The sequence below is a fragment of the Myxocyprinus asiaticus genome, chromosome 36, assembly GCF_019703515.2.
Source record: "Myxocyprinus asiaticus isolate MX2 ecotype Aquarium Trade chromosome 36, UBuf_Myxa_2, whole genome shotgun sequence".
NCBI lineage: Eukaryota > Metazoa > Chordata > Actinopteri > Cypriniformes > Catostomidae > Myxocyprinus > Myxocyprinus asiaticus.
Genome location: NC_059379.1, coordinates 30,342,758 through 30,369,998, shown reverse-complemented (window position 1 = coordinate 30,369,998; position 27,241 = coordinate 30,342,758). Strand labels below are relative to the sequence as shown.

General features: G+C 38.4%; 1 protein-coding gene across 2 annotated transcripts in view; it reads left to right on the top strand.

The window, feature by feature from the left end:
• Positions 1-27,241, top strand: part of LOC127427369 (protein TANC2-like) — a 117,232-nt gene that overhangs the window by 25,165 nt on the left and 64,826 nt on the right. For both annotated transcript variants that reach the window (XM_051674939.1, XM_051674938.1), the window contains exons 2-4: positions 21,579-21,727; positions 24,507-24,669; positions 25,084-25,326. In XM_051674939.1, coding sequence (XP_051530899.1) covers positions 21,579-21,727; positions 24,507-24,669; positions 25,084-25,326 — 555 coding nt within the window. The remainder of the gene's footprint in view (positions 1-21,578; positions 21,728-24,506; positions 24,670-25,083; positions 25,327-27,241) is intronic.

The window sequence follows — 27,241 nt, the reverse complement described above, 5'->3', positions numbered from 1 at the left end:
CATAGTGAAGCGAAAGTGTGTAAGCCCCCTAGAGCAACAGTGACACTTCACAGGATGTGTAAAAATCTTGGTCTTGCAGATATCTGGCAACTTTTGAACCCATCTGGTAGGGACTATACATTTTTTTCATCAGTTCATAAAATCTATTCTAAGTCCCTCACTTCATCTGTAGTCGATTGCTCAACTGGAAACATCTTAGTCTCAGATCACGCCCTGGTGAGTTTAGAGATGTTGCCACATACAGAGAAAAAGAAATCATATAGTTGCCGCTTTAATGTATCCCTTTTGCAAAATCCTGATTTCCAACAAATGTTAAAGGCTGAAATCAATGTTTATATGGAGACCAACTGGTCCTCAGTATCCTCTGTGGGCTTGGCTTGGGAGGCACTTAAGGCGGTTCTTAGGGGTCGGCTCATACAGTATGCCTCATTCCTCAAAAAATCCAAAGCACTAGAACTTGTGGAATTGGAAGGGAATATTAAAAGGGCAGAGACAGAGCTGAAATGTCATATGTCGTCTGATGGCCTCAGAGAATTGACCCGATTGAAATATAGATATAATGCTATTTTGTCGCGGAAAGTGGAGTTTTGGTTATTCAGGGTATTCAGTCATACTTTGAGTCTGGGGACAAAGCAGGGAAGCTTTTAGCTAGATATATAAAACAGAGAGAGTCTTTTTTCACCATTCCTTCAGTAAAATCTTCTGCCGGTGAAATATTTACCTCGGCCAGTGATATTAATTATGCTTTTAGGGAATTCTATTTTGATCTCTATGGTTCCACATCTTCATCTACTGATGAAGCTATTGGAAAATTTGTGGATCAATTAGAACTCCCTAAACTGACGACCGAGCAAAACAACTCTCTTGTTTCTGAGATAAACTTGAGGAGCTTGACGAGGTAATTAAGTCCCTGCCTACAGGCAAAGCTCTGGGGCCAGATGGATTTGCAGCTGAATTTTTTAGATCTTGTGCAACAGAATTGGCTCTACTTTTGCTAGAAGTTTATACAGAAGCATTAAAGAATGGAAAGCTTCCCCCAACCATGACACAAGCCCGGATCAGTCTGATTCTTAAAAAGGACAAAGATTCAAGTGAGTGTAAAAGTTACTGTCCAATTTCCCTGATCCAGCTAGATAACCGATTACCGATTAAGTAAAGTTATGACATCTCTTATACATATAGGTAGGGTTTATTCGGGGCCATAGCTCTTCTGATAATATTAGGCATTTCATCAATATCATGTGGTCAGTGGTGAATGATCAGACTCCGGTCGCTGCCATCTCACTCGACACCGAAAAGGCGTTTGATATGGTTGAATGGGATTATCTTTTTAATATTTTGGAAATGTATGGGTTCGGGAGTACATTTGTTGGTTGGATTAAGTTACTTTATAGACACCCTGTAGCAGCGGTGCAAACAAACAAGTTAATTTCAGATTATTTTACTCTGAATAGGGGTACCCGGCAGGGTTGCCCACTTTCCCCATTATTGTTCTGTCTTGCCCTGGAACCATTAGCAGCCGCGATAAGAAAGGAGGATGATTTTCCAGGGGTGATTGCGGGAGGTGTATTGCATAAGCTTTTGCTTTATGCAGATGATATTTTATTATTCGTCTCTGACCCCATTAGATCTATGTCTTGCCTCCACAGAATTAATAATTCCTTTTCCAAATTCTCAGGATACAATTGGTCTATATCCGAAGCTTTGGCTCTGACAGCATACTGTCCAGTAGTGGCTTTCCAGCCGGGCGCCTTCTAGTGGCCCAAACAGGGCATTAAATATTTGGGTATTTTATTTCCACCAAATTTGTCTGACTTAAGAGTTAATTTTGACCCTCTAATAAAAAGATTTTCGAGCAATGTGGGCAGGTGGCCTTCACTACATTTATCGATGATTGGGAAGGTTAATGTTATTAAAATGAATTGTATTCCAAAATTCAACTACCTGCTACAGTCACTCCCTATAGATGTCCCCCTCTCTTACTTTAAGCAATTTGAAAGTATTGCGAAGTCCTTCATTTGGAATGGTAAGCGTCCCAGATTGCACTTCAACAAATTACATAGGCCGATTGACAAAGGTGGACTAGGCCTACCCAAGATTTTGTTTTATTATTATGCTTTCGGTCTCAGACATTTGGCTCATTGGTTGCTTCCACTTGAAAGGGCCCTTCCTTGGTTTTGTATTGAACAAGAATTTCTTGCCCCTATTTCGCCATTGCAGGGCCTGTCTATCAAACTAACCGGTGAATTTAAGTTACACCCCGTCATCTCGCATTTGAACTAGGTATGGACAAAAGTCCAGAGTGTTCAAATCGGACATTTATTTGAATGCTGCTTCGAGCATATGGTTGAACCCAAAATTATGTATTGATAAGTCCCCCTTCTGCTGGTCAGTGTGGATTATCAGGGGGGTTGCTGCACTCGGTGATCTATATGAGAACAGAGTGTTGAGATCCTTTGATAATTTGACTCAACATTTTGGGATTCCCAGATCTCAGTTTTTTAGGCCACCTGCTCTGTACTATTTTTGGGAGTAGCGTACACCCCCCTAAAGCAGCAGATACTTGGGGAGAGGTGCTTGCTGCTTTTGGTAAAGGACATGAGGCATCAGTGTATTACACTTTGCTAATTCAGAGTTTGGGGGATGGAGCTTTAACTTCTATTAAGAGATTATGGGAGAAAGATTTTAATTTGATGTTGGAGGATGGGGTGTGGGCTGGGATTTAAAAAAAACATCAAGTCTGCATCTAGAGATGCAAGGGTGCGCCTTATGCAATTTAAGATTTTGCATCGATTTTATTGGACCCCCTCTAGAATGTATAGGCTTGGTCTTAAAGACACACCCACCTGCTAGAGATGCAAATCGGAAGACAGGGACACATCCCATGTTTTTTGGATACAAGAGTTTTGGTTGAAAGTACAGAGGTTCGTATGTGAAGTGGTCAACACACGTTTTTTGTTTTGCCCCAGATTGTGTGTTTTGGGGGATGGAGCGGTCCTGCATGTGGGTGATAAATACGTGGAGATTTGGGTCCTGACAGGCATGATGATTGGCAGGCAGTTAATTCTTAGGGGATGGAAGTTGTCTGATGCGCCCTTGTTTCATGAGTGGTGCGTTGAGCTGGGTAGGGTGGCGGCGTTTGAGGAGATGGTATACAGAAGGCTGGATAACATGGATATTTTCATTAGGAAGTGGGGCAGTTATCTGGCCTTTTTGGAGGGTTCTCAGGGAGGGGAAGTGGAGATGGATTCGATTTTTTGTAATTATTTTTTTTAATTTTGTGTCTAAATATTTCCTTTTATTGTCTATTTGTGTGTCTTTGTCAGTTGACTTCCGATCACTAGAGTGCTTGTTTGTGTCGGGTGGGGTGGAGGGATTATTGTTTGGGGAGAAAAAAAAAAGTTTTGATTTCATGTGATTTGAGGTTGTATTTTCTATTATGTGTGATTTGCTGCATGAATCAATAAAAACTTGTTAATTGAAAAGAGCGCGGAGATTTAAGTGAAGGTGTCTTTACTACAGCACAAAACACTGTAGTAACTTGGGTGTGAAAACATAAAGAAGGTAAAAACATATGAATTTAAAATTTCATAGTTGGCCTATTAACAATAATTGCAGATATTTTAGCAGAAAAGATGGTTAACATAGTAAATAGTCCTACTTCTCTGAATACAAGTTTCAACAGAATGAATAAGATCAATCCGTGTCAAGCTGACCGTTATACATCTTCATCTCAGATTGTTGTACACTGTTTATCTGGTATATGAAAAATTAACTGCTTCACATACACACATACTTTTTAACTGTTGAGGAACTGCTTTTAGTCTTGATCTGACAGAATTTTAACAGTTTTCTCTCGAGTTGTGGGAGCTGACATCTTATTTTGTTAATAAGAGCGACCCATTATTTTGAGTTTGAAAATGTAAAAATCTACTTAACTAAAATGATCTGTCGAGCAACTCGGTATGTACAAGATGAATGCTCCATAAAAGATTAGTAACCAGAGCTGAATCTAACTGTAAAAATGTATGAATTTGGCACGTAATATTATATGAAGGCATTGGAAGAAATCTTACCATGCTAATGAAATTATCTGAAAATAATTAAATCACTGGCCTAAATATAATTTATGCACATCAACACAATTTCTTTATACACTTCCAAAAATAAGATTGTGATGTTGTGCATATTACTGGGGTAATTCAGTGGCAGGCTCATTAATGTGACAACGACAGGGCTGGATGCCCAGGCTTGAGCAGCAAGCACATTAAATAGCAACACATCTTTTTAATATCCTTTCTGTCTTCTGCTCTATTCACAATCAAGTCCAGTGGAAAGATGTAATTTTGAATAGCTCACCAAAGCCACAGTATTCAGTCCTACTGAAAGAGAGATTAATCCTTTGATTTGTGTGGAGATGTGTGCATATAGAAACACACAAACACACGCACGCAGGCCTCAATTAGCTCCATTGACATTATTAACTGTGTTTTTGTTAGCTCATTAACACTAAGGATAAGCTAACCGTCGTCTATCAAAGTGTCAGGGAATTCCAGGACAGAAATGCAACACATAAACTGTTTCATAGCGCCTTTCTTAATATATTTCCTCACCTCACTAATTGCAAAACTTGCCTCAGTGTTTGTGCGCTACACTTCTGCCACTCTTGCATTGTTTTACTATGTTTATTTTATTTTAAGTTCCGAAGGGCTTAATTTAATTAAGTTTCTCATAAAGCTAAATCTTGTAGTTTATTGTTTTGGAAATCTGTTTCAAAATGCCTTTTTTACAAATCAGTTACATAATTACAAATCTATTGAGGATGTGCAAATTATTATAAGGGATTAATAAATGTGTTCTCACCTCAAAATACATTGCACAAGGTGCATATTTCATCTCTGTTCTTATGATTGACAGAAATCCATATGAATGAATCTGTTGTTCTGGTCTAGTTCAATTGTTTTTAGAAGCATCGTTGTTTGGAGTGGATGTGGTTCAGAGGACTCACAGGAATTTAAAGGTCTCTCATTGAATCATCACAGGCTATTCTGTTTCTCAAGCAGATACAATTGACCCTTTTAAAATTTCCGGGTTTGGAACGCGGAAGTAAATTACAGCGCAATATATATACAATATATATATATAGCATCTACAAATAGCGAAGCTATTAGCTTAACTACATTTCTGAGTAGCGAGGTGGTAGCTTCGCTAGTTTTTAAATCAAGTTGCTTTTCAGTAGCAAAGCTATATTTTTTAATAGGGAGCGGTGTAGCGTTGACAAAAGCTACACCGCTACATCATGCCTTGTACCAGGGGCATAGCAGTCATTTTAAAATTGGGGGGAACACAGCTGTCAGTTAGTGGCTCGCACAGACCCAACACTTACAGTGCAGTATTAATATATTACAGTATATATTAATATATAAGTATGATATAAGTATTACATTAATATATATGTATTATTTACTTCTAATATTTGTAGTATTTTAAAGATTCAAGTATTGCAAAATAATTGAACATTTTTGCAAAATTAGCTGCAAAAATAAAGGGCATCTTGTGGAGCACTTGTTTCTGTTTCACACGACAATAAAAGACTGAGTACAACTGGTCCTGAATAAATTATTTAATCAATTACAATAATGACAATTGTTCATGTGCACAATTTTATATTTTACTTTGTGTTTGTGGGATTTACATTCGTTCAGATCCATTTAATGATTCAGTGACCATTTCTGGTGATGCCAGAAGGTGGTGAGAAATGAGTGTTTGTGTGAAATTAGTAGCAAATCTATAATTCCCCTACAGTTTGTGAGCTGCTGAGCATGACTTTTATCAAAAGACAACAATAATAGTCTTATAATAATTACTGGTACCATAAGTTTGCATGTATAAAAAAGCGTGTCTACATATCTATTGATTTCAGTAAAACTAACACAGCAGATTTATCTTTTTTCAACATAGAGATAAAAAACAGGAGCTGATATTAAAAATAGCTTTACATATTTAACACAACCGATCAAACTGTTACCTCACAAACATAATGTAAAAAGCATAACTTAAAGAAGACTCAGGTGCTGATATAAACTCCATTTACAATGTGTGCTTGAAAGAAGAATCAGAATCGGAATGAGCTTTATTGCCAAGTATGCTTACACATACAAGGAATTTGTCTTGGTGACAGAAGCTTCCAGTGTACAACAATACAAAAACAAGACAGAGATAATAAAAAAATAGAATAAAAATAAAAAGTGAGTTTTTATATAAGTATATATACTTACTCAAGACAAGATTTATATACGTATATATATATATATATATATATATATATATATACAGGTGCATCTCAATAAATTAGAATGTCGTGGAAAAGTTCATTTATTTCATTAATTCAACTCAAATTGTGAAACTCGTGTATTAAATAAATTCAATGCACACAGACTGAAGTAGTTTAAGTCTTTGGTTCTTTTAATTGTGATGATTTTGGCTCACATTTAACAAAAACCCACCAATTCACTATCTCAAAAAATTAGAATATGGTGACATGCCAATCAGCTAATCAACTCAAAATGGTCTCTCAGTTTGGTTCACTAGGCTACACAATCATGGGGAAGACTGCTGATCTGACAGTTGTCCAGAAGACAATCATTGACACCCTTCACAAGGAGGGTAAGCCACAAACATTCCTTGCCAAAGAGGCTGGCTGTTCACAGAGTGCTGTATCCAAGCATGTTAACAGAAAGTTGAGTGGAAGGAAAAAGTGTGGAAGAAAAAGATGCACAACCGAGAGAACCGCAGCCTTATGAGGATTGTCAAGCAAAATCGATTCAAGAATTTGGGTGAACTTCACAAGGAATGGACTGAGGCTGGGGTCAAGGCATCAAGAGCCACCACACACAGACGTGTCAAGGAATTTGGCTACAGTTGTCGTATTCCTCTTGTTATGCCACTCCTGAACCACAGACAACGTCAGCGGCGTCTTACCCGGGCTAAGGAGAAGAAGAACTGGACTGTTGCCCAGTGGTCCAAAGTCCTCTTTTCAGATGAGAGCAAGTTTTGTATTTCATTTGGAAACCAAGGTCCTAGAGTCTGGAGGAAGGGTGGAGAAGCTCATAGCCCAAGTTGCTTGAAGTCCAGTGTTAAGTTTCCACAGTCTGTGATGATTTGGGGTGCAGTGTCATCTGCTGGTGTTGGTCCATTGTGTTTTTTGAAAACCAAAGTCACTGCACCCGTTTACCAAGGAATTTTGGAGCACTTCATGCTTCCTTCTGCTGACCAGCTTTTTAAAGATGCTGATTTCATTTTCCAGCAGGATTTGGCACCTGCCCACTCTGCCAAAAGCACCAAAAGTTGGTTAAATGACCATGGTGTTGGTGTGCTTGACTGGCCAGCAAACTCACCAGACCTGAACCCCATAGAGAATCTATGGGGTATTGTCAAGAGGAAAATGAGAAACAAGAGACCAAAAAATGCAGATGAGCTGAAGGCCACTGTCAAAGAAACCTGGGCTTCCATACCACCTCAGCAGTGCCACAAACTGATCACCTTCATGCCACGCCGAATTGAGGCAGTAATTAAAGCAAAAGGAGCCCCTACCAAGTATTGAGTACATATACAGTAAATGAACATACTTTCCAGAAGGCCAACAATTCACTAAAAATGTTTTTTTTATTGGTCTTATGATGTATTCTAATTTTTTGAGATAGTGAATTGGTGGGTTTTTGTTAAATGTGAGCCAAAATCATCACAATTAAAAGAACCAAAGACATAAACTACTTCAGTCTGTGTGCATTGAATTTATTTAATACACGAGTTTCACAATTTGAGTTGAATTACTGAAATAAATGAACTTTTCCACGACATTCTAATTTATTGAGATGCACCTGTATATATATATATATATATATATATATATATATATATATATATATATATATATATATATAGGTTTGTCCTTTGTTTTTTTCTGCAGTGCATTTCACTTAATGCTGCCAATCAAGAATGATATGCCGATAAATAACTCTTGTTTGTGTGTTCCTCATCTCTAGATTATTCATTTAGATCAACATCAGTGCCGATAAAAACATGGATAAATGAGCATTGTTGAAAGCAACTTTGTAGAAATGAATGGAGCTATGTTTGATTAGACTGTCTGACTGATGACCTATTCCGTAAGGGTTGTTTCGGCTCATGAAACTCACCTGTGATTGGCTGGATGGTCGCTCAATCAGCCCAAAGTAACAAAACACAAAGAATACTGTATACATATCCACCATTTGGACTTGGTATGGGTTTAGCTTGGAAAAGTGCAGGGGACAAAAATCTCCTTTTTAAGAGTGCGGGGGACGTGTCCCCAACGTTCCCCATGGCTGCTTCGCCCTTGCCTTGTACCCGGTGTTTAATGTCGCCAGTTTTGAATCAAAACAAAAGATGTCTGATCACAAATTAATAGCTCATGTGAGTCGGTTCTTTAAAATGAATTGGTCACACGTGATAGGAAAGCAGTCTGAATCGGTTTGCAGTTCAGTCTGAATGACTCAGAAAGCTTGCGTGCACACTGCTGAATCATTTGAGTGCGCTCTCACTTGCCAATAAGCTCACAGAGTATTTTATAAAACGAAAATGGAAACGAAACCTGCAAATGCGTCCTATTGTTTGCCAGCGATGAAGAAGGTCTTTATAAAGTTCAACACGTTTCCAGCTTGTAAACAACTTCTGCAGGTAAATAAATTTTCCAACTAAAAGAGTATCAAAACACATAATAGCCTACATGAAAACACATCAAAAAGTACCATGGCATTACCATGTTTTTTGGACGTACCATTACCTGGACGCACTATGTTAATACAATGGTAGGCTATATGAATATGGTAATCATATAGCGATGTACCATGGTATTTTTTTAAATTACCTTGAAGCACCATGTAAATACAATAGTATATGAATATGGTAATCATTATATCAGTTTACCATGGTAGTAACATGGTATTCTTTCAAGTAATTTGAAGCACCATGCAAATACAGAATGGTACATAAATATGGTAATTGTATATCAAAGTACCATTGTATTACCATCTGACACCATCAGAAATCACATTGTTATTGCCCAGATGTGCTCGCTCACACACACACACACACACACACACACACATGTTGGTGCGGCTATCCTTATGAGGACTCTCCATAGACATAATGATTTTTGTACTGTACGAACTATAGATTCTATCCCCTAAACCTAACCCTCACAAAAAACGTCTGCATTTTTACATTTTTTAAAAAAAACATCGTTTATATGTTTTTTTAAGCGATTTAAATTATGGAGACACTAGAAATGTCCTCATAAACCACATTTATAGTATAATACCCCTGTAATTACCAGTTTGTAACCTAAAAAGGTGTCCTCATAAATCACCCAAACCCCCCCTTTATACAGGAATGTGCAAATGAAATTGTTTAAATGGGTTTGCAGATGTAGTAACCTAAATCTGAAAAATAAAATGTAAAAATAGTGATTTTTCATATTAAACACATGTTTGTAGAGGTAGTAGTATAAATATGAAAAAATAAAATGTAAAAATAGTGACTTTAAATGTTGAACACATGTTTTTAGTTGTTGTTTTATTGTACCATACTGTATACTTGTATACTGTATTGCACTAAACTGTAATATACTGTACTATGGCTCTGATAAACATCATGTGAATAAGTCTTTTAGATGCTTTGTCTATGTCAGTATGCCCCATGCATCTGCGGTTGAAAAGTATATGAAGTAGCTTAAAAGTACTTTTGGTGTGTAGCTTGTAGTGTAACTTGCTACTTTCTCTGAAGTGTAGCTTTTAGCTTAGCTTAACTAATTTTTCTGTTGAGTAGTTTGTAGCTTAGCTTGCTACATTTTTTGAGTAGCTTGCCCAACACTGTCTATAAGTGTTTGAGATCAGAATGTATCTTTCCCCAAAACAATGAGGGTTATGAATGAATGAATCTATTTTAGTGTGGCAGCAGTAAACTTGAAAGATATGCACAATACAATGCTTTGTCATGCTACACTGCTACTTACTGGAAAAAGTAGCTTGTTAGTTGAAAAGATACATTATTTCGAAAACAGCTGAATTACTTACACGCTACTGAAAAATGTAGTTTTAGTTTGTAGTATCGCTACTTTCACTGCACAAAAGCAAACCAATTCAACAACAAACACATATCCAAGCCATGTCACAACAATGTTGGGAACCAGTTTAATTTATTTCAACACTCACACATGAACAGACAGCCCTGTATGCTGCCATTGTTTTGAGACGTGACATTCCTTACGGCGACTTACCTCAAATGAACTTGAAACACACACAATCACACACTAGTGCAGCCCAGTTGTTTAGGGCTATCAGAGATGTACTGTAGCAGATGCCATGTAGAATTAATATTTCAAAGGCATTAAATAAAAATCTATTTAAAAATGATGAAGGCGTGTTTCCCACAGTTTTTCGCTAAATTAACACAAGGGAGAGTAAAATTATTTTCACTGATTTGCACGTTTATACTTATATTTAACATACAATTATGTATGGAAGCTTAATAAAAATTGTATTTACCTTCATATATTTTTACTAAAAATGTTTCTTTGTGAATGAACAAGGTGTGCATATAATACTTGAAACCAGATGAATATTGCATAGTTCTAAATTATTACTGTGGAACCCAGTCAAGTTTATTATTACAATATAATACTGAATTATTATTATTTTAAGGATAAGATTTGTTAAAGATAAATTAATATATTTCTGTCCTATTTACTTCACCCTAAACTGGGTTTTTTATTTTGACACTGCAAGTGCAGTCATGTTTATTTCACCTTCACCAGGAGCTTTTATTATGAAAAGTAGTGCAATATTTGTTTGACAGTTATGAGTTTTGCATCTTGTGAACCGCTGTCAAACTCTCCTTAACTGATCCGCGTTTGTAGATGTGTATAATAACTTTATAGCGGTTACTAATGTTTGGAATTGCGCAAATGCTTTAACCTGCATTACTTCACAATGCAGGTGAACTGCGCTACAAACACTAGCCCATGAGCCCTGCTGCCCCTGCGCGTGCACAGATCAGCACATTGCCAGTTCATTTTGAAGTGCACACAGACCAAGTTTATCTGTCTTTAATCGCAACCTTTGGCAGTTAAATAATAACATATGATCATATCTTCACTTTGATGTTATTTTGATTAAATATACAACCCTGAAGGATCATGAAATTAGTCTACTGATGCACTCTATGAAACTTAATGGGCAAATTAAAGGCTTGTTAAAATCATCACGATATTCACAATATTGTTGAATTTTATATCATCAGCAAAACCATCGCAATTATATCATGGGTATTCAATGTATCTCCCAGCCCTACAACCAGGCATTTAAAACCATGTCATACTTCTAACAGAGGATGATGAGTATAATGTGTGCAAACCACTTTTCCTATCACCCCTGATACACCCCTGATTTTAACACTCTGTTATGCTCTTGAACATAAGGGGCTATGTCTTTCCAGAGAGCGCTGGATCCACTCTGCTGTTGGAAGTGAAGTGTCCTGCTGTTGTTCAGGCATCTGTCAGTGTGCGTTCTGTGTGAATGCTTCACATTTCCCCGTGAGCTGGTTTCATGTTCAGCTATTCCTCGACCATCTAATCCTCTCATGGAATGCTGTTCCAGTTATGCTAAAGTCTCAATTTCTCTCACACTTGTATTACAGTAAACACATAATGATGGTTTAGATGCAAACACGTTAAATTATATTATCAGTATATTTTGAGATTTTATATGGGACCGGTTCTTTGCTTTGCTGCTTTCCACCATCGGGCTGAACTGTTACCATTGCTGAATGGTGCTGTTCTGTACCCATCCAGGCTCGTTGACATAGTAAAGGTTTCTTTTTCCATTGTGACCAATGGTGATTTGCCACGTCACTAAAGCTGTCCCAAAAGCACAGTTGAGATCGGTTAGCTAACTGTGCTGTGAAATTCATCCCGAAAACAGTTTGTGACCATACCGAACCATGCTGAAGTACCGAACCGTGCTCTAGGGTTTTCTGGGTGGTTGCCAGGGCGTTCGTATGAGGTTGCTAAGGTGTCCTTACTGGTTGTTGGTGCAATGCTTTGTGGTTGCTAGGGTGTTCTGAGTGTTTTTAGCGCATTGCTATGTGGTCGCTTGGGTGTTCTGGTGAATGCATCTCTAGTTTCTGTGTTTTTGTGGTCCCAAGATACATCATATATCTTATTTGATATCTAAGATATCTAATGTATTTTTTTTTACCATAGTATTTGTTGTATTGCCTTAAATTTATGCTGGTTTAAAAATATATATTTTATAACAGTAATTACAGTAATGAAAGTCGAGGGGGTAATCACCATTGAGAATAATGAATATAGAAAAAAAATGTTAAAGCTAAAACATCCGGACGCAAAATAGTAATGAGAAATTGGGAGAAAAATGTGTGTAATTTCTGACACGCTTCGCTGCTGTTTCTTTTGCAAAAAGCTTCATAGAGCACGTAAAACTGCTCAAACCTCCAAACAAAAGCCGTCCAATCAGGACCCGAGGGTGTCTGTCTTAAAACTGTATTGAAAGTTCATTGGTTGCTCCCACGTGTTAACTGTCCAATGACAAATTTAAGCCCAATTGTCAAATGGAGAAAGAAAAGCAATTGGCAAATGGAAAAAGAAAAAGCAAAGTCAAACAATAAAGAAAAGCTGTTGGTAAATGATTTAAGAAAAGCAATTGCTGGGGGGCCTGGGTAGATCAGCGAGCAAAGACGCTGACTACCACCCCTGGAGTCGCGAGTTTGAATCCAGGGTGTGCTGAGTGACTCCAGCCAGGTCTCCTAAGCAACCAAATTGCCCGGTTGCTAGGTAGGGTAGAGTCACGGGGTAACCTCCTCGTGGTCACTATAATGTGGTTCGCTCTCAGTGGGGCGCATGGTGAGTTGTGTGTGGATGCCGCGGGGAATAGCGTGAAGCCTCCACATGCACTATGTCTCCGTGGTAACGCACTCAATAAGCCATGTGATAAGATGCCCGGATTGACGTCTCAGATGCGGAGGTAGCTGAGATTCGTCCTCTGCCACCTGGATTGAGGCGAGTCACTACGCCACCACGATGACTTAGAGCACATTGGAAATTGGGCATTCCAATTGTTGTTTTAAACACAATTTAAAAGGTGCATTTAAAATGACTTATTCATGTACTAATTTATTGTTTCATTTAATTAAATTTTAACATGAATTAAATAGGCCTACATGATTTATTAATGCACAATTTTAGTGTTAAATATTACATTTTAAAAAAATTACTAAATAAACAAAATTAAAATGTGTCTTTATTTATCCATATGTAAAAAAAAATATATATTTTATTTTTCTTGAAATTAATAAATTGATAATTTATTTCTTCATTGTTTTTTAATTAGCACTCCTCGGCTTCCATACTAGTTGTCATGAAAATAATGTCACAATGCAAAATCTTCATCACAAGTGATGCAGGATGAGTTACCCACCAAATTTGTTCAAATACCTGCAATAGTAAACATAATTCTAGTCTTATAGGCAGGAACAGTAAAAATATGTAGTAATGTGAATTGATTATTAGGTGAATGTAACTGCCATTGCAATCTGTCCTGTCTGAACAAAACCAATGTTCTACTGGCAGTAGTGAAACCCTATACTCCCTTTACACACACACACACACACACACACACACACACACACACACACACTTTGACTTGATCCATCTGTTCTCTGTTATACCATACCATACCCTTGGCTTATGACCCCCCTTTCTTTTCGTGGTGTGTGTGTGTTTTCAGTTTTCCAACGTCATCATTTTCCAAAGTATGGGGTAATGGAGAGTTTTCGAAACACTAAATTTTCAGTGGAGAAAAACGGCATTCTAGTGTGATTGGGAGGCATAAACGTAGCTAAATTAATGCGTTTTCAAACGGAAATGTATTAGTGTGGACATGGTCATAGTGGTAAACAGCAACATTTGATGCCTACATTTTAAACCTGTTTGGTGTTAGGTATTTTTAACCAAACTTATGTTAGCGACCACATATAATCATCCGGCCATTGCTAGTAAACAATCTGTCGACAGTGGTACCATGTTTTTAAAAAAGTACTGGGATACCAATTTGTACCCTATTCAATTAACCCAATGTTGTTAGCTATTTTTGAACAAGCTAACATTAGCAACCATAGTATTATCCTAGATATTGTAATCAAACAGACATTGACAGAGCTGCCATGTTTTGTAAATGCTTGTTAAACTTGTGTAACTTTCTCAAAGGTAAAATGATTTATCGGATCCCACCTTAGTGTGCGACAACCGTAGTTAAGCCATTCTTAGGTTGATTTTCTGGACAAATGAAAACCCTGTGGCTCTGTGGCAGTATAAAAATATTGCTCTGTTTGTTTGGTCACCCGGCACTGCAACATTGACTCAACCAATGGTGTGAGTTTTGGGTAGAAATATCTGTTTGTTCAAACAACGTCAGACGGGTGAGTATTTGTGAAAGCTGTTTGAAAACTATGTTTATTTTGGCAATTGCGTTTGGTGGTTCACTAGTGCATGCAGAAATTACACACTTCAGCTTTAAGATGCTCATTTTAATGCACTTTCTCTGTCTTGTGCTTCTAATTATGGTACTGTATTAACAAACATTTGCACAGTTCAGTTCTGTACATTCTGTGCAGATATTATGTAAATGTCATTGTCACTAACTGAATTTTTTGGAAGTCAATTTAGTTGATTGTGTCACTCTGATAATGTGTTACTCCCATAAGTAACCAAACTCTGTGTGTACAGAACAGGATTAGGCACTCAAAAGATCAGTGACAACTACAGTTAGCTGTAGTGTGTACATGGTTATAGTGTACGCAAAATAGCTATATACCAAAAAGGGGTACATTTTTTCTATATACTCCAATCACTTATAATGTGGTCATGAAATCGCAAAACAATTTGACCATTCCTAAGAAGTTTTAAAACATGTCCCCGGACAACCATTGCACCTGTTTATCAAAGCAAAGAGTGTTCTATGCCCCACCACACCATTTTTTTTTTTTTAACTGTCTGCACTATCCTCCCTCAGATCACCTTCATATATACTCTAATTGTGTGTAAAGTCTGTAGAAGTTTGGTAGTTCTTGGGCTGTTTTGAGAGCTTGGTCAGTGGCCTCTGAAAAACAATGTCGATTTTAGCCTCTCCTCATCCCTCTTAAAACCTCTCAGTGATGCCACTCTGCCAAGGACAAGATGCCAGCAGCATACTGTACTATCAACATGCTGCAGTGAGGTGTGACACATCTCAGCAAAGTATCTGGGATTTAAAGTTCGGTAACATGAAAAAGTCTGCATTGTTTAACCATCTGGGTTAAATACACTAAGAGTGAATTGCGCCCACTGATAGCAGTGTGTATATGCATGCACTGTATGCATTGTTTCAGTACCTGATTCATTAATGTAATGATCCAAATCAGGCATAAAAAAAAAAAAATCACATTAAAGCTTGAGAAAGCAAGGAATATGATGAGTTTGTAAAAGCTAAAGTGAAAATGCTTCATCTAAAAAGTAACAAGTTCAGGATTCCATTAATGTGAGTTAAGTATGTTTATTGGAGTTAATAATGCACTTTTTGTTTCAGTGTTTTGTTTGTAACCGAAACCAGTTTCTCTGAAACATAGAAGACATGTAGAATAAAGTTATCGGCAGATGTTGTTCTAAATAATCGGATATCGGTATCGGCACACAAGTTTTGTATCTGTGTATCCCTAGTTTGAAATCAAGTGGCAATATAGCAATTTGGATTTCAGAAATCATAACTGTACCCGCTTCTCCAAAATTCTCACTTTGCCTACAGATGCCTTCGTCAGAGTGCATTGCAGCAAAGGTTAAATGTTCTCTGTTAAATGTTGTTGCATTTCTTTTGCGAACACTTGCATTTTGTCATATATGTCTTTATCACAAAAAAAACAAAAACAAAAAAACAATTGCATTCTAGCATAAACTGTAATCTGTAGGCACTAGGCACCCTGAGACACAAGGGTTTGCGCTAAAATACAGCACACTAAAATGCCGCATTTGTTGGATTTTCAATCTATCAACATTTACAATATCGGTGGCAAATATGTTAGAAATGTCTATGTCTAATCAATGTCTAACTTTGCAGATGTTGTCCTGTTACAGTTCGGTGCACCGTTCTCCTGGGGCACAGCTGCACTGTGTACGAGACAGTTGAGTAATGACTGGAATCAATTACAACCGTGAATCAGCTGGCCTCTACTGCGACTTTTGTGCCTGGCTCCATTCGCTTTCTCTGTCTATCTGTCTCTGTCATCAGAGGCACACTGTTGTTTAGGATGTTGCTCAGTATGCTCTTTCATTACCTACAGTGACTCACAGTAGTTCATAAATCTGAACACTGCTTCTGATGGGCGGCTCTTGTGCCAGACTTCAAATCTCTCGTACTCGCACCTGTGCAACAATGCTGGCTTTTGAGGCCCGACGGCCACTCCTGCTGGGCGAGCATGCCTGGAAAGGGTGAAAAAACTACACACATAACACGCACACACATACTCACTCACCAGGAGAAAGACAACATATCACTCTCGGGAAACTACAGCCACCCTTCCTACCCTACGGCCTGTTGCCATAGCAACCATCTGTCTTCTCCATAGCACAGGAATGCAAGAATGTCAGGAGGGTGGTGGGGATGGGACAAGGAAGTGCTTTATGCTCTCTTTTCCCATACTCTCACGAGGAATGTGGGTCATTTTGGTGAATCGTCCGATGAGAAATTTGGTTTGGGCGTTGAATGATCATTAATTTCATAATCCCATCTCTTGCTCAATTCAACTTACAGTTATCCACTCTGATCATAAGTAGACGAGTATGACTAGGAGTACCAATAGCACCAATTTCTATAATGCCACATGTGATCACCCATTACTATTGCTCATATGTGGGGTTAGATATTTGAACAAACCCCCCCCCACCCCCCCCCCAACCCTAAGTTTTAAAGGGTTGGCTAATCCAAAAATAAAACTTCTGTCATTATGTACCTGCCCTCATGTTGTTTCAAGCCCCTATGACTTTTTTTCTTTCTGTTAAGTTAGGTAGAATGACAGCTTCAGTTACTATTCACTTTCATTGCATCTTTTTTCCATTCAATGAAAGTGTACATCCTAGTAACCACATAGCAACACCCCAGTAACTATCCAGAATACCCTAGCAACCGCATAGCAACCCCCTGGTAACCATCCAGAACACCCTAACAACAGCATAGCAAAACCCTGGCTACCACCCACAACACACTAGCAACTGCATTGCTGTGCCCTGGCAACTACCAACAACAACAACACCCTACCAGCAATAGCCCTTACAACCATCCTCAACACCAAAGCAACCACATAGCAATGCCCTGGCAACCACTCACAACACCCCAGCAACCGCATAACAATGTCATTACAATTTAGAACACCCTAGCAACCACAAAGCCACACCATAGTAACCACCCACACCACCCTAGAAGCAACATAGCAACACCCTAGCAACCAGCCACAACCCCCGAACAACCACATAGCAATGCCGTGGTAACCATCCAGAACACCCTAGCAACAGCATAGCAAAACTCTGGCAACCACCCACAACACAATAGCAACTGCATTACTGTGCCAATGCAATCACCCACAACAACAACACCCTACCAGCAATAGCCCTTACAACCATCCTCAACACCAAAGCAACCGCATAGCAATGTCATTGCAATGTAGAACACCCTAGCAACCACAAAGCCACACCATGGTAACCATCCACACCACCCTAGCAATAACATAGCAACTCCCTGTCAACCAGCCACTAAATCCAAGCAACCACATAGCAATGCCCTGGTAACCGTCCAGACCACCCTAGCACCAGCTTAGCAATACCCTGGCAACTACCCACAACACCCTAGCAACCACATAGCAGTTCCCTTGCAACTAACCACAATACCCTAGACACTGCATAGCAAAACCATTACAATTATCCTCAACACCTTAGCAACGCCCTGAGAACCAGCCACAACACCCAGGCAGCCACATTGCAAGACCCTTGCAACCACCCACAACAACCTAGCAACCACATAGCAGTTCCTAGGTAACAACCAACAACACCCTAGCAAACACATATCATAGCAACACCCTGTCAACCATCCTCAACACCCTAACAACTGCATATCAGCACACTGGCAACCACCCTCAACACCCAAGCAACCGAATAGCACCCTTGAATCATGGCGGCGGACATGTACAACTCACATTTTCTTCAGAAAATGTAAAAATCTAGTTACTTTATAAAATATAACATGTGAAGGAAAAACATTTGTGTTTTTCTACATAATGAAGCTCGTGTACATGAGCGTGTTGCACCGGCACATTATGTGTGTCCTATAGATAGCTTCACTGCAGTGTATTTGAGGTAGGCGCGTGGGTGCTATGACTGTCTATGTATAGACACACTTCCAGCTCTGACATTCTCACTGAAACCTGCGCACAAACACAAACATACACTAAAAGCCACCTCAACACACACGTTCATTTTTATATAACCAATAAATCCAGAGGCTGTGGCACTGTGCTGCGTTTATTTCAAAGAATCTTTCCTGGAGCAGAATGAACAGGAATTTGCTGCCGTGAAGGGAGAATACTTTTAGATTTGAGTCATTATGAAACAAGGTCTATCATCTTCACACGCTTGATCGAGTCTGTATTGCTTGTCAATCACCTGTCCATTACACAGAATGGGCTGGACGAGGCCCTCTAATGTATTTAATGTCTTAATGGTATCTGTGAAAGGAGGGTTATCATTGTTACTGTAGCTTAGAGACTTGCAGTTTTAAAGTATCTTCATAGTGCTCTCTCTTTTGAGAACTTTGTTTTTTATCTTAGCATATACATAAGCATTTGAATGTGCCTGTGATGCCCAGAAATGCCATCTAGCTAGGCAGCTCACTAGGTTTTCAGACATAGGCTATGTTTGGAATGGAATACTACCTTACTACTAACTAAACACTGTGTGTATCAAAGCTGATATAACTTCCGGTTCATCCATCATAACTTAAATGGCAGGGTAAGTAATTGAATATAGCATTTCACGCAGTAGTATACTGCACATTTTGGCAACTAGAACAAATTGGCATACAGGAAATTCACATACTGTGCACTGTATACATACAATATACAGTACTTCAGCAATAGTTATAGAATCGAGTTGTATGGTAGTGTGCAATTCAGAATACATCCATAGCCATTGTGTCCATTGAAAGTTGTTTGTTTTAGCTTGTTATTATGTTAATGTGAAAGGCTTATGTAACAACTTATGGAGGATGTGTCTGCTAGACAAGTTGAGACACCTGTTTGATGTTTACACTGTCGCAGTTTTGGGTCAACTGATCAGTCTTTTAAGATTGTATCGGATGATCAAGCACACACGTTATTGCTAGGGGCTCATTTGGAAAGGCAGTTTATCTGGTTTGTCTGTTGTTGTTGTTGTACAGGAAGTGGAATTTTGTGTTGTGGTGTGTAAGCTGGTATCTTAAGTACTGTAGCAAATAATGACTTTGTTACTTTTTGGAAAAGGTAGATTACGTCACATCCAATTCAGTGCAAGTTATTTATTTATTTACAGTATTTGTGTTAAATTGTTACCATCGTACAGATGTAGCATTTCATAAGAAAGTAAAATAACAAAAAAGATCTCAAAATGTTCAAGACCAAGCGATGTTATTCACATGAATTTTATAGCTTTATATTCTTACTTTGTTTTCAATTGTCTTATTTGGTATTTTTATGCTTTAACAGCTGAGACAAAGTAACTTTTTCATAACCGAGAACTCCATTCAGTCTCTTGAGCTATGAAAGACCAATGTCTAAGCTATAAAATTGGGTTCAGGGATTAGCTTTGTCATTCAGTGATCTTAATTCTCTGATATATTGTTTATGGGGTAGGGCAGTCCACCACTGACCTTCCCAAAACAGCTGAATATTTCACTGAAGACTCTTTAGAAACAAGCTGCACCACACTAAAGTACACACACACACACACACACATACAAACACGCTCTGTCCCTCCCAGACATGCAGCTCTTGTTGTGTGGTATTAGGCGTGTTCACATTGCGCTCTAATATTCACTGACTGTTGGACGCACCACACGGGGCATTAATGTTTGATGTGCTAAAGGAATGGCAGGCCAGGGAACAGGTGTGTTGTTCGTTCATTTACATTTCATTTGTTTGTCTCAGTTTGTGCTGTCTTTCCTTGAATTAACATTTAAGAAACACTGATGACTATTAGTGACCAGAGACATTAATGGGTGATGGAGCTAGACCACTTGTAGAAAATTAAGTAGGAGAAATTGTAACGCTCAATATGGCGGCTGTAGGAATAGAAGTCCCATCTTTAAAGAGACAAATTAACTGGACCAGCCAGATAAACAGTTTTAATTGCTTTCTTTTTCAGTCTTTCCCCATTTAAGTGAATTAGGAGCTGTATGTATTTTACCTACATGGAAAATACTGTAGCTGCTCAGGGGCGCTACCAAGATGGCCACCAAGTGAACTTAGTTGACTTAAATGATCTCTACTAGAGAATAGTTTTTCTTGATCTTTTTGTTTTCATTATGTTGGTTTGGCAAAGCCTTCCCATTATTATTTTACAAACTTCGGTTAAGGGTTTTCAGTGTAAACAAATCCCTAACATGAACACCTCGACAGCTTTCAAGCTTTATCCACTAACCACCAATCTATCTAAAGCTTTGTTTACACTGCAGGGAAAGCAAATGTTTTCTTAAAGCAAATTTTTTAGACTGAATGTACAAACTGTATATGTGGCCAGATCAGATTTTTTTTTTTTTCTGTTCAGACTGCATTCGTTTTTGCTTGCACGTTGGTTGTCATGGTAACAGCGTAAACTTGTGCAGGTTCACCCTGCGTTAGTTTATGGCCATGTTCACACTAATACGTTTTCACTTGAAAAAACATTAATTTCGCAATGTTTACACCTCTCATCTTTCTATCTATCATCTGTCTGTCCATGCGTCCGTCCACTTTTTCAAATGTTTTAAACTATCAGGCAAGGCTTCAACATCATCAAGTTTCTCTTGATGAACTTTTCTAGTTCTCTCTGTCTGTTTCTCTCTCTTCTGTGGTTCTGTTAACTGATTATATATCGCAGTGTGAGCTGGTTGATGTAGTTTGTGGCGGAGTGTTTTCTCTGCTCATGTAGCAGCACTAGACCGCAGTGTGATTTGTATTGCTAAGAGAAGAGAGAGAGATTGATGTCACTGTGAAGGTGAGGTGTCATTTAAGATCTGTGGGAGAGTATTGTTGAATTGTTGTATGTTCATGCGGAATGCATAATTATTATATAGTAGTCATCGACTGTGGAAGATGCAGAAGCTTATAATGAACTTGTTTCTGCTTTGGTGAGCTATTTTTGCGGGTTTTACTTCTCACTTCATTTCATTTTCTCTTTCTCTGTCTCTTTCTCTCCTGCCTTCTTTCAGGGAGGTTAGGTCAAGAGCTAGGCCCCCCTCCCTCCGTGGACGAGGCAGCGAACACATTGATGACTCGCCTTGGCTTCCTACTGGGAGATAAGGTGAGCGAGGGGTCTCAAGGGCCACAGTACAGCATGGAGGAGCCTGATGACGCACAGGTGGGCTACTTAACCTCAACTCTTGCTATAAATACAGTATATGTCTACTTAAAGGTGAACTGAGTGCACTAAACTTTTAAACAGAAAGAAATAATAATATAATGAAGACTCTGGCTATATCAGTCATAGAGAAAAGGCTGCTTTATTCTATTCATGTTACCACACAGACATTCTTGAGCACAACTATGCTGAGATCATATGACCAGCCAGATATCGTTCACTTTATCTCTATAATTCCTGTAATTTGATGCTTTTTATAATTTCACGAAAGGGTCACGAAATCATGTCCGGGTCATGTTTAATCCCAAAATCAACTATTATTTTAGGACCATAAAGATTTGTTTGCCGTGTGTCCGGACGTGTTTTTGTTAAGGGAATATTCCGGTTTCAATACAAGTTAAGCTCAATCGACAGCATTTGTGGCATAATGTTGATTACCACAAAAAATAAGTCACATTATGCCACAAATGCTGTTGATTGAGCTTAACTTGTATTGAACCTGGAGAATTCCTTTAATTCTCATTTCTCAGTTGTATTATCAATGGTGATTCTCATTAGATTGTACTATACATTTTTACTACATTACAGTAAAATTACTGTAATACAATTTTTGTATTAGAATCAGCATAATTAAAGGCATTACAATTACTACCATGAAGTATAAATATTGTATTATTTTATATTTTATGGTCCTTTTTTTTTTTTTTTTTTATACCCAATTTGGAATGCCCAATTCCCAGGGCGCTTTTAAGTCCTCGTGGTCGCGTAGTGATTTGCCTCAATCCGGGTGGCGGAGGATGAATTCCAGCTGCCTCCGCGTCTGAGACCATCAACCCACGCATCTTATCATATGGCTTGTTGAACATGTTGCCACGGAGACATAGCGCGTGTGGAGGATTCACGCCACCCACCACAGCATCCGCGCTCAACTCACCATGCACCCCACCGAGAATGAACCACATTATAGCGACCACGAGGAGGTTACCCCATGTGACTCTACCCTCCTTAGCAACCGGGCCGATTTGGTTGCTTAGGAGCTTAGGAGGCCTGGCTGGAGTCACTCAGCACGCACTGGGATTTGAACTAGCGAACTAGCGAACTCCAGGGGTGGTAGCCAGCGTCTTTTACCACTGAGCTGCCCCGGCCCCCATATTTTATGGTCCTTAAAATAGGCTTCATTTTCTAATTTTCTTCTTTTAATTTTGTTATGAAATATGGCCTGGACATGATCTTTACGTGAGATTCACTCCAGAAGATCTTTAAAGCAGAAATTTGGGTTCCACACATTTCGTATTCAAACCACAGTTCTTTGAAGTGTCAAAAATTATCTTTCAGTCTTGCAGTGAAGAGGCCACATTTGGAATTCAGATGAGTTTACCTCTAATTAGGGAATTACATTAAGACTGCTACTTTGCTATTCTACTCTGTTGATACAGCAGTTTTTAGAATGCAGTCATCTTTTTTTCCTCATGTTTGCTTGCAGCATTGAGCTTCAGCACAAGAACCGTTTAAGTGCTCTTGCACTCTGCTTCCTCTGCTCTGCAGCAGAGATGATTTGTTAGTTACCTTTGAGTCCTCCGTAGAACAACTTGCCTGTTCTATGGGATTTATCTAATTAGATTATTGTTGCAATCATTACGTTGGACCACCAGTAATGAAGTTGATCTTTGGCAGGTGAGACAATGAGTTGAGACAAAACAGTTGCACCATGCCTAAAATGACATATTTGGAAATATAGGGGCCAATTCATTTTACAAACTTTGCAATTTGAATTGCGATATGAGAAACATGTACCATGTAATATTGCCGCTGCTTAGCATGTGATGCACTCCTTCACTCTGACTGAAGCAGTGAATGCAGACTATATTTGAAAACACAACTTTGGCAGTTAGAAGACCATATTGCGATTTCAGTCTTAATTCAATAAATTTCTCAGAGGTCAAAGTCTGCAGGTTTCAAAGCATTTTGGATGTTTCTTCCATGTCCATTTTTGTCACTTTCGTAACACAAGTTCATTTCTGCATCTAAACTGAAAAAAAAAAAAAAAAAAAAAACTTTCTGATGTATGGACTCTATCTGCAGTGGTTTGTGATTGTAGCATACAAATAGTTTAATATACTGGTAATGAATACTTTCTATGAGAAGTTGAATTTCACATTTAGACTGCAAATGTTACGTCCGTAGCACTGAAATTGCTGAGGTGATGTGCGGTCCTTAAAAATTTGATTACGCGTTGTGACAGACAGGTAAAGACTGAAGCTCTACTGCACAAAAACCCACTGTAGCTTGATTATAACTGCACATGTAAACGTACTGAATGTGTGCAAATGGACTATCAGTGGGCGTAACTCATTCATAGTGAATTACCTCCATAGTGTTGCATAACTGCAGAGAGCACTGGAGTGCAAGAGTATCTTTCTTATTACTCCTGAGCTCAGTGTGTGTGTATAGACTATCGCTCTGACGTTAAGCAGTTGTGAGTGTTTTAAAGGTGAGGTGCATTGCCTGTTGTGATCTTTGATGTTAATCGTGGGAGTGGGCAGATTAGCCGTGCCATGCTTCATTATGTCCTGCTTTAGGCCTGAGTGCCGCCTAACCTGAACAAACACCAGCTCAGCCTGTCACATAGCGCAACAGTCGCCCCATCATTCAGCAACCAGCAGATGGGGAGGAGAGAGAGGGCTTCCTGCTGCAAGCCTATGGACTTTCTGCGCTGATAGAGATTAATTGGTCCAGTACAAACACAGGCATGCACTGAAGGCAAAGGTTTTGTGTGCAGGATTTAGGAGCCAGCGGGAGGATGAGTCCGTGTTCCACTTTGACCAGCAGTACTGCCTCTCCGCCCGCCTGCAGTCCCTGTTCCACACTGCCTCCAGCAGCTCCGGGACAGGCCGTCACCAGCCCCACATCCACCCTCGAGAGCAGAGACAGCGGCATTATCGGTGAGCGACAGGCACACTTGCACATGAATATTCTCAGAAACATAAAGATACATTGAGTAATACATACAGTACAGACATACAGTGGTGCCAAAAAGTATTTAGAAACTCAAAGGAAATTTTTTTTTTAATGCAAACTTGTATAAGAATTGAGCTCAAATACTAAGGTTTAAGTACTTCGTTTTAGGAAATGACTGTCAAATGTATTAAAAGATCAAAATCACAGTCACACTTAAAAATATATAAATGCCAAAAACTAGGTGGCATTTGTTTGAAATAAATTTTCTCACTGAAATTCTAGCTGAATTTCCTTTTGTGTTTAGTTCACACAAAAAACATTGCAGATATGAATCAATAAGCTGGAATGTTCACAGTTTTGACACCCTGCATTTTTATGCTTATTGCCTTGTGTTCCAGCCACCTTGACCAGTTACTCAGAGCCCACGGACAGGAGTGGAAAGCATAGCGATGGCTCTCGAGGCAGCAGCCTGAAGCTCTGGCACTCACACAAATCTACGCTGGACTCCGGTCTGTACCGTGTGGATGAGAACATGGCCGCTTCCACCTACAGCCTCAACAAGATCCCTGAGCCAGGCTCCACCCACTATTCCTCTCATCCCACCCCCCTCTACCTCATGCCCCGCCCAAACTCTGTGGCAGGTGAGTTTTAAGCCCCACCTCCTCCTGGAACCTCTGGTGGTGGTGTATGTGTGGCACTTTCCATGGATAGGGTACAAAAATGTCTTGAAACTCCAACAAGTATTACTTTGTATACTTGTTCCAACATATACAACAATACTTATAATGTATACTTATATAATTTATACTGTATACTTATATGGTTAGTGAAAGTTGGTGTTTAACCTTCAGAAAATGTTGATTATCAACCTGTCCAAAAAAAAAAAAAGAGAGAAAATTATATGTGCTGTTATTTTCTATTAGTTTTATTTGAGGTTTGCAATTTTTGCAGTGCTGTTACCAAAATTTAGAACATATCTAAATAAAGTTCTAAATAGGGCTGTTGATTTAACACATTAATTCGGTGCGATTAACTATATAGAAAATAACGCTTTAAGAAAATGAACGCAATTAATCATGTCCCTGGACTGTAATAAGGAATATTGCTTATATCTGAACAATTCAAGCATGGAGTACCACCTCTTTTCTCCAGGGGGCAGTAAGCAAAACTCGCTGTATAGGCAATGCGCAGCTAATACAGACAAAGAACAAACCGCATTACCAAGGGCAGACAACACAAGATGAGAACATATGGCAAACCACGAGTCTCAGAATAACGTGATAGTACATCTAAAACGGTGTAATTTGCGGCGTTCTAAACAAACGTAAAAAAGCCTTAAAAAACACGCAAAAATAGGTTAAAATGCCGTATTGGTCATTGGGCATTTTTAGAACATATACTGTTTATTTATAATTATTTAAATATAACTATTTATAATTATTTAATCATGTATTGAAATATTTATGTATGCGATTAGTTGTGCTTAATTCAATTAATTAATCGGCATTCCAAGTAATTTCTTTGATTACAAATTTTAATCGATTGACAGCCCTAGTTTTAAATCCTGATTATTTCTTGCAATAAACATTCAAAAAGACAGCATTGATAAATGTAAATATAAATAAAATGATTTATTAAATAAAATCTATGCCGTTTAATAAAAAAACAATGCCAGAATGTTTAACAGGGTTTCAAGTAACCAGCTTGCAATTTTTTGGCCTAAATTAAACTATCACTCAGCAGCGGCTAGCTAGTTTGGGACCAAATGTTGCTTTATGAGCTATTGAAACGTATGTTTCTCATAAATTAAAGAAAAATATTAATTTAATCCTTTTTGTTTTTTTTTTTTTACAATAACTTGGGTAACAGCAATAGAACAATATTTGTAAAAATTGAGAAAACAGAATGAGATTATTTACTTGTCTTCCTGCCATGCAGTTAAAAAAAAAAAAGAGTAGATCGTTAGTTAGTATTATTTTACGTTTAGAGGCCGTTGTTACACTGTAGGACCAAGCCATTCAAACTGTACATTGCTCCAGCACCAGCCACAGAGGATCACAGAGGAATCATAAAAAAAAAAAAGTAAAAAAAAAAAAAACTATCGGCATCGATTTTTGCCGATAACCGATAGTTCCAAAAAGAAACTATTAGCACCGATTAATTGGTAAAACTGTTATATCACTCTACCTCTACTAAATATAAAACATTTTGGTCAATAAAATTAATCAGTAATTAAAATCAGTTCGACATATTTTGTTTTTGTTGTATGATTTCAATTTTGTATGATTTTACATTGTTTTGACATGATTGAATGGTTTTAACAGGCCAAAATCACAGTTTTCATGCTACATTAATTTCATGTTAGATAATAGTTAACATATCTAATAGTTCTCACAACAAAGAACATGGGATTTGTGCCTCCGAAGCTTTAAAAATGGGACGCCATAACAAAAATCTTTTTTCGTGCTTTCCTTTGTGGCACTCAATAAACATAACATCGTTGCTCCTTGGGAGACAGCTTCCTGTGGCAAATCCCCAAAACACAACAAAAGATGT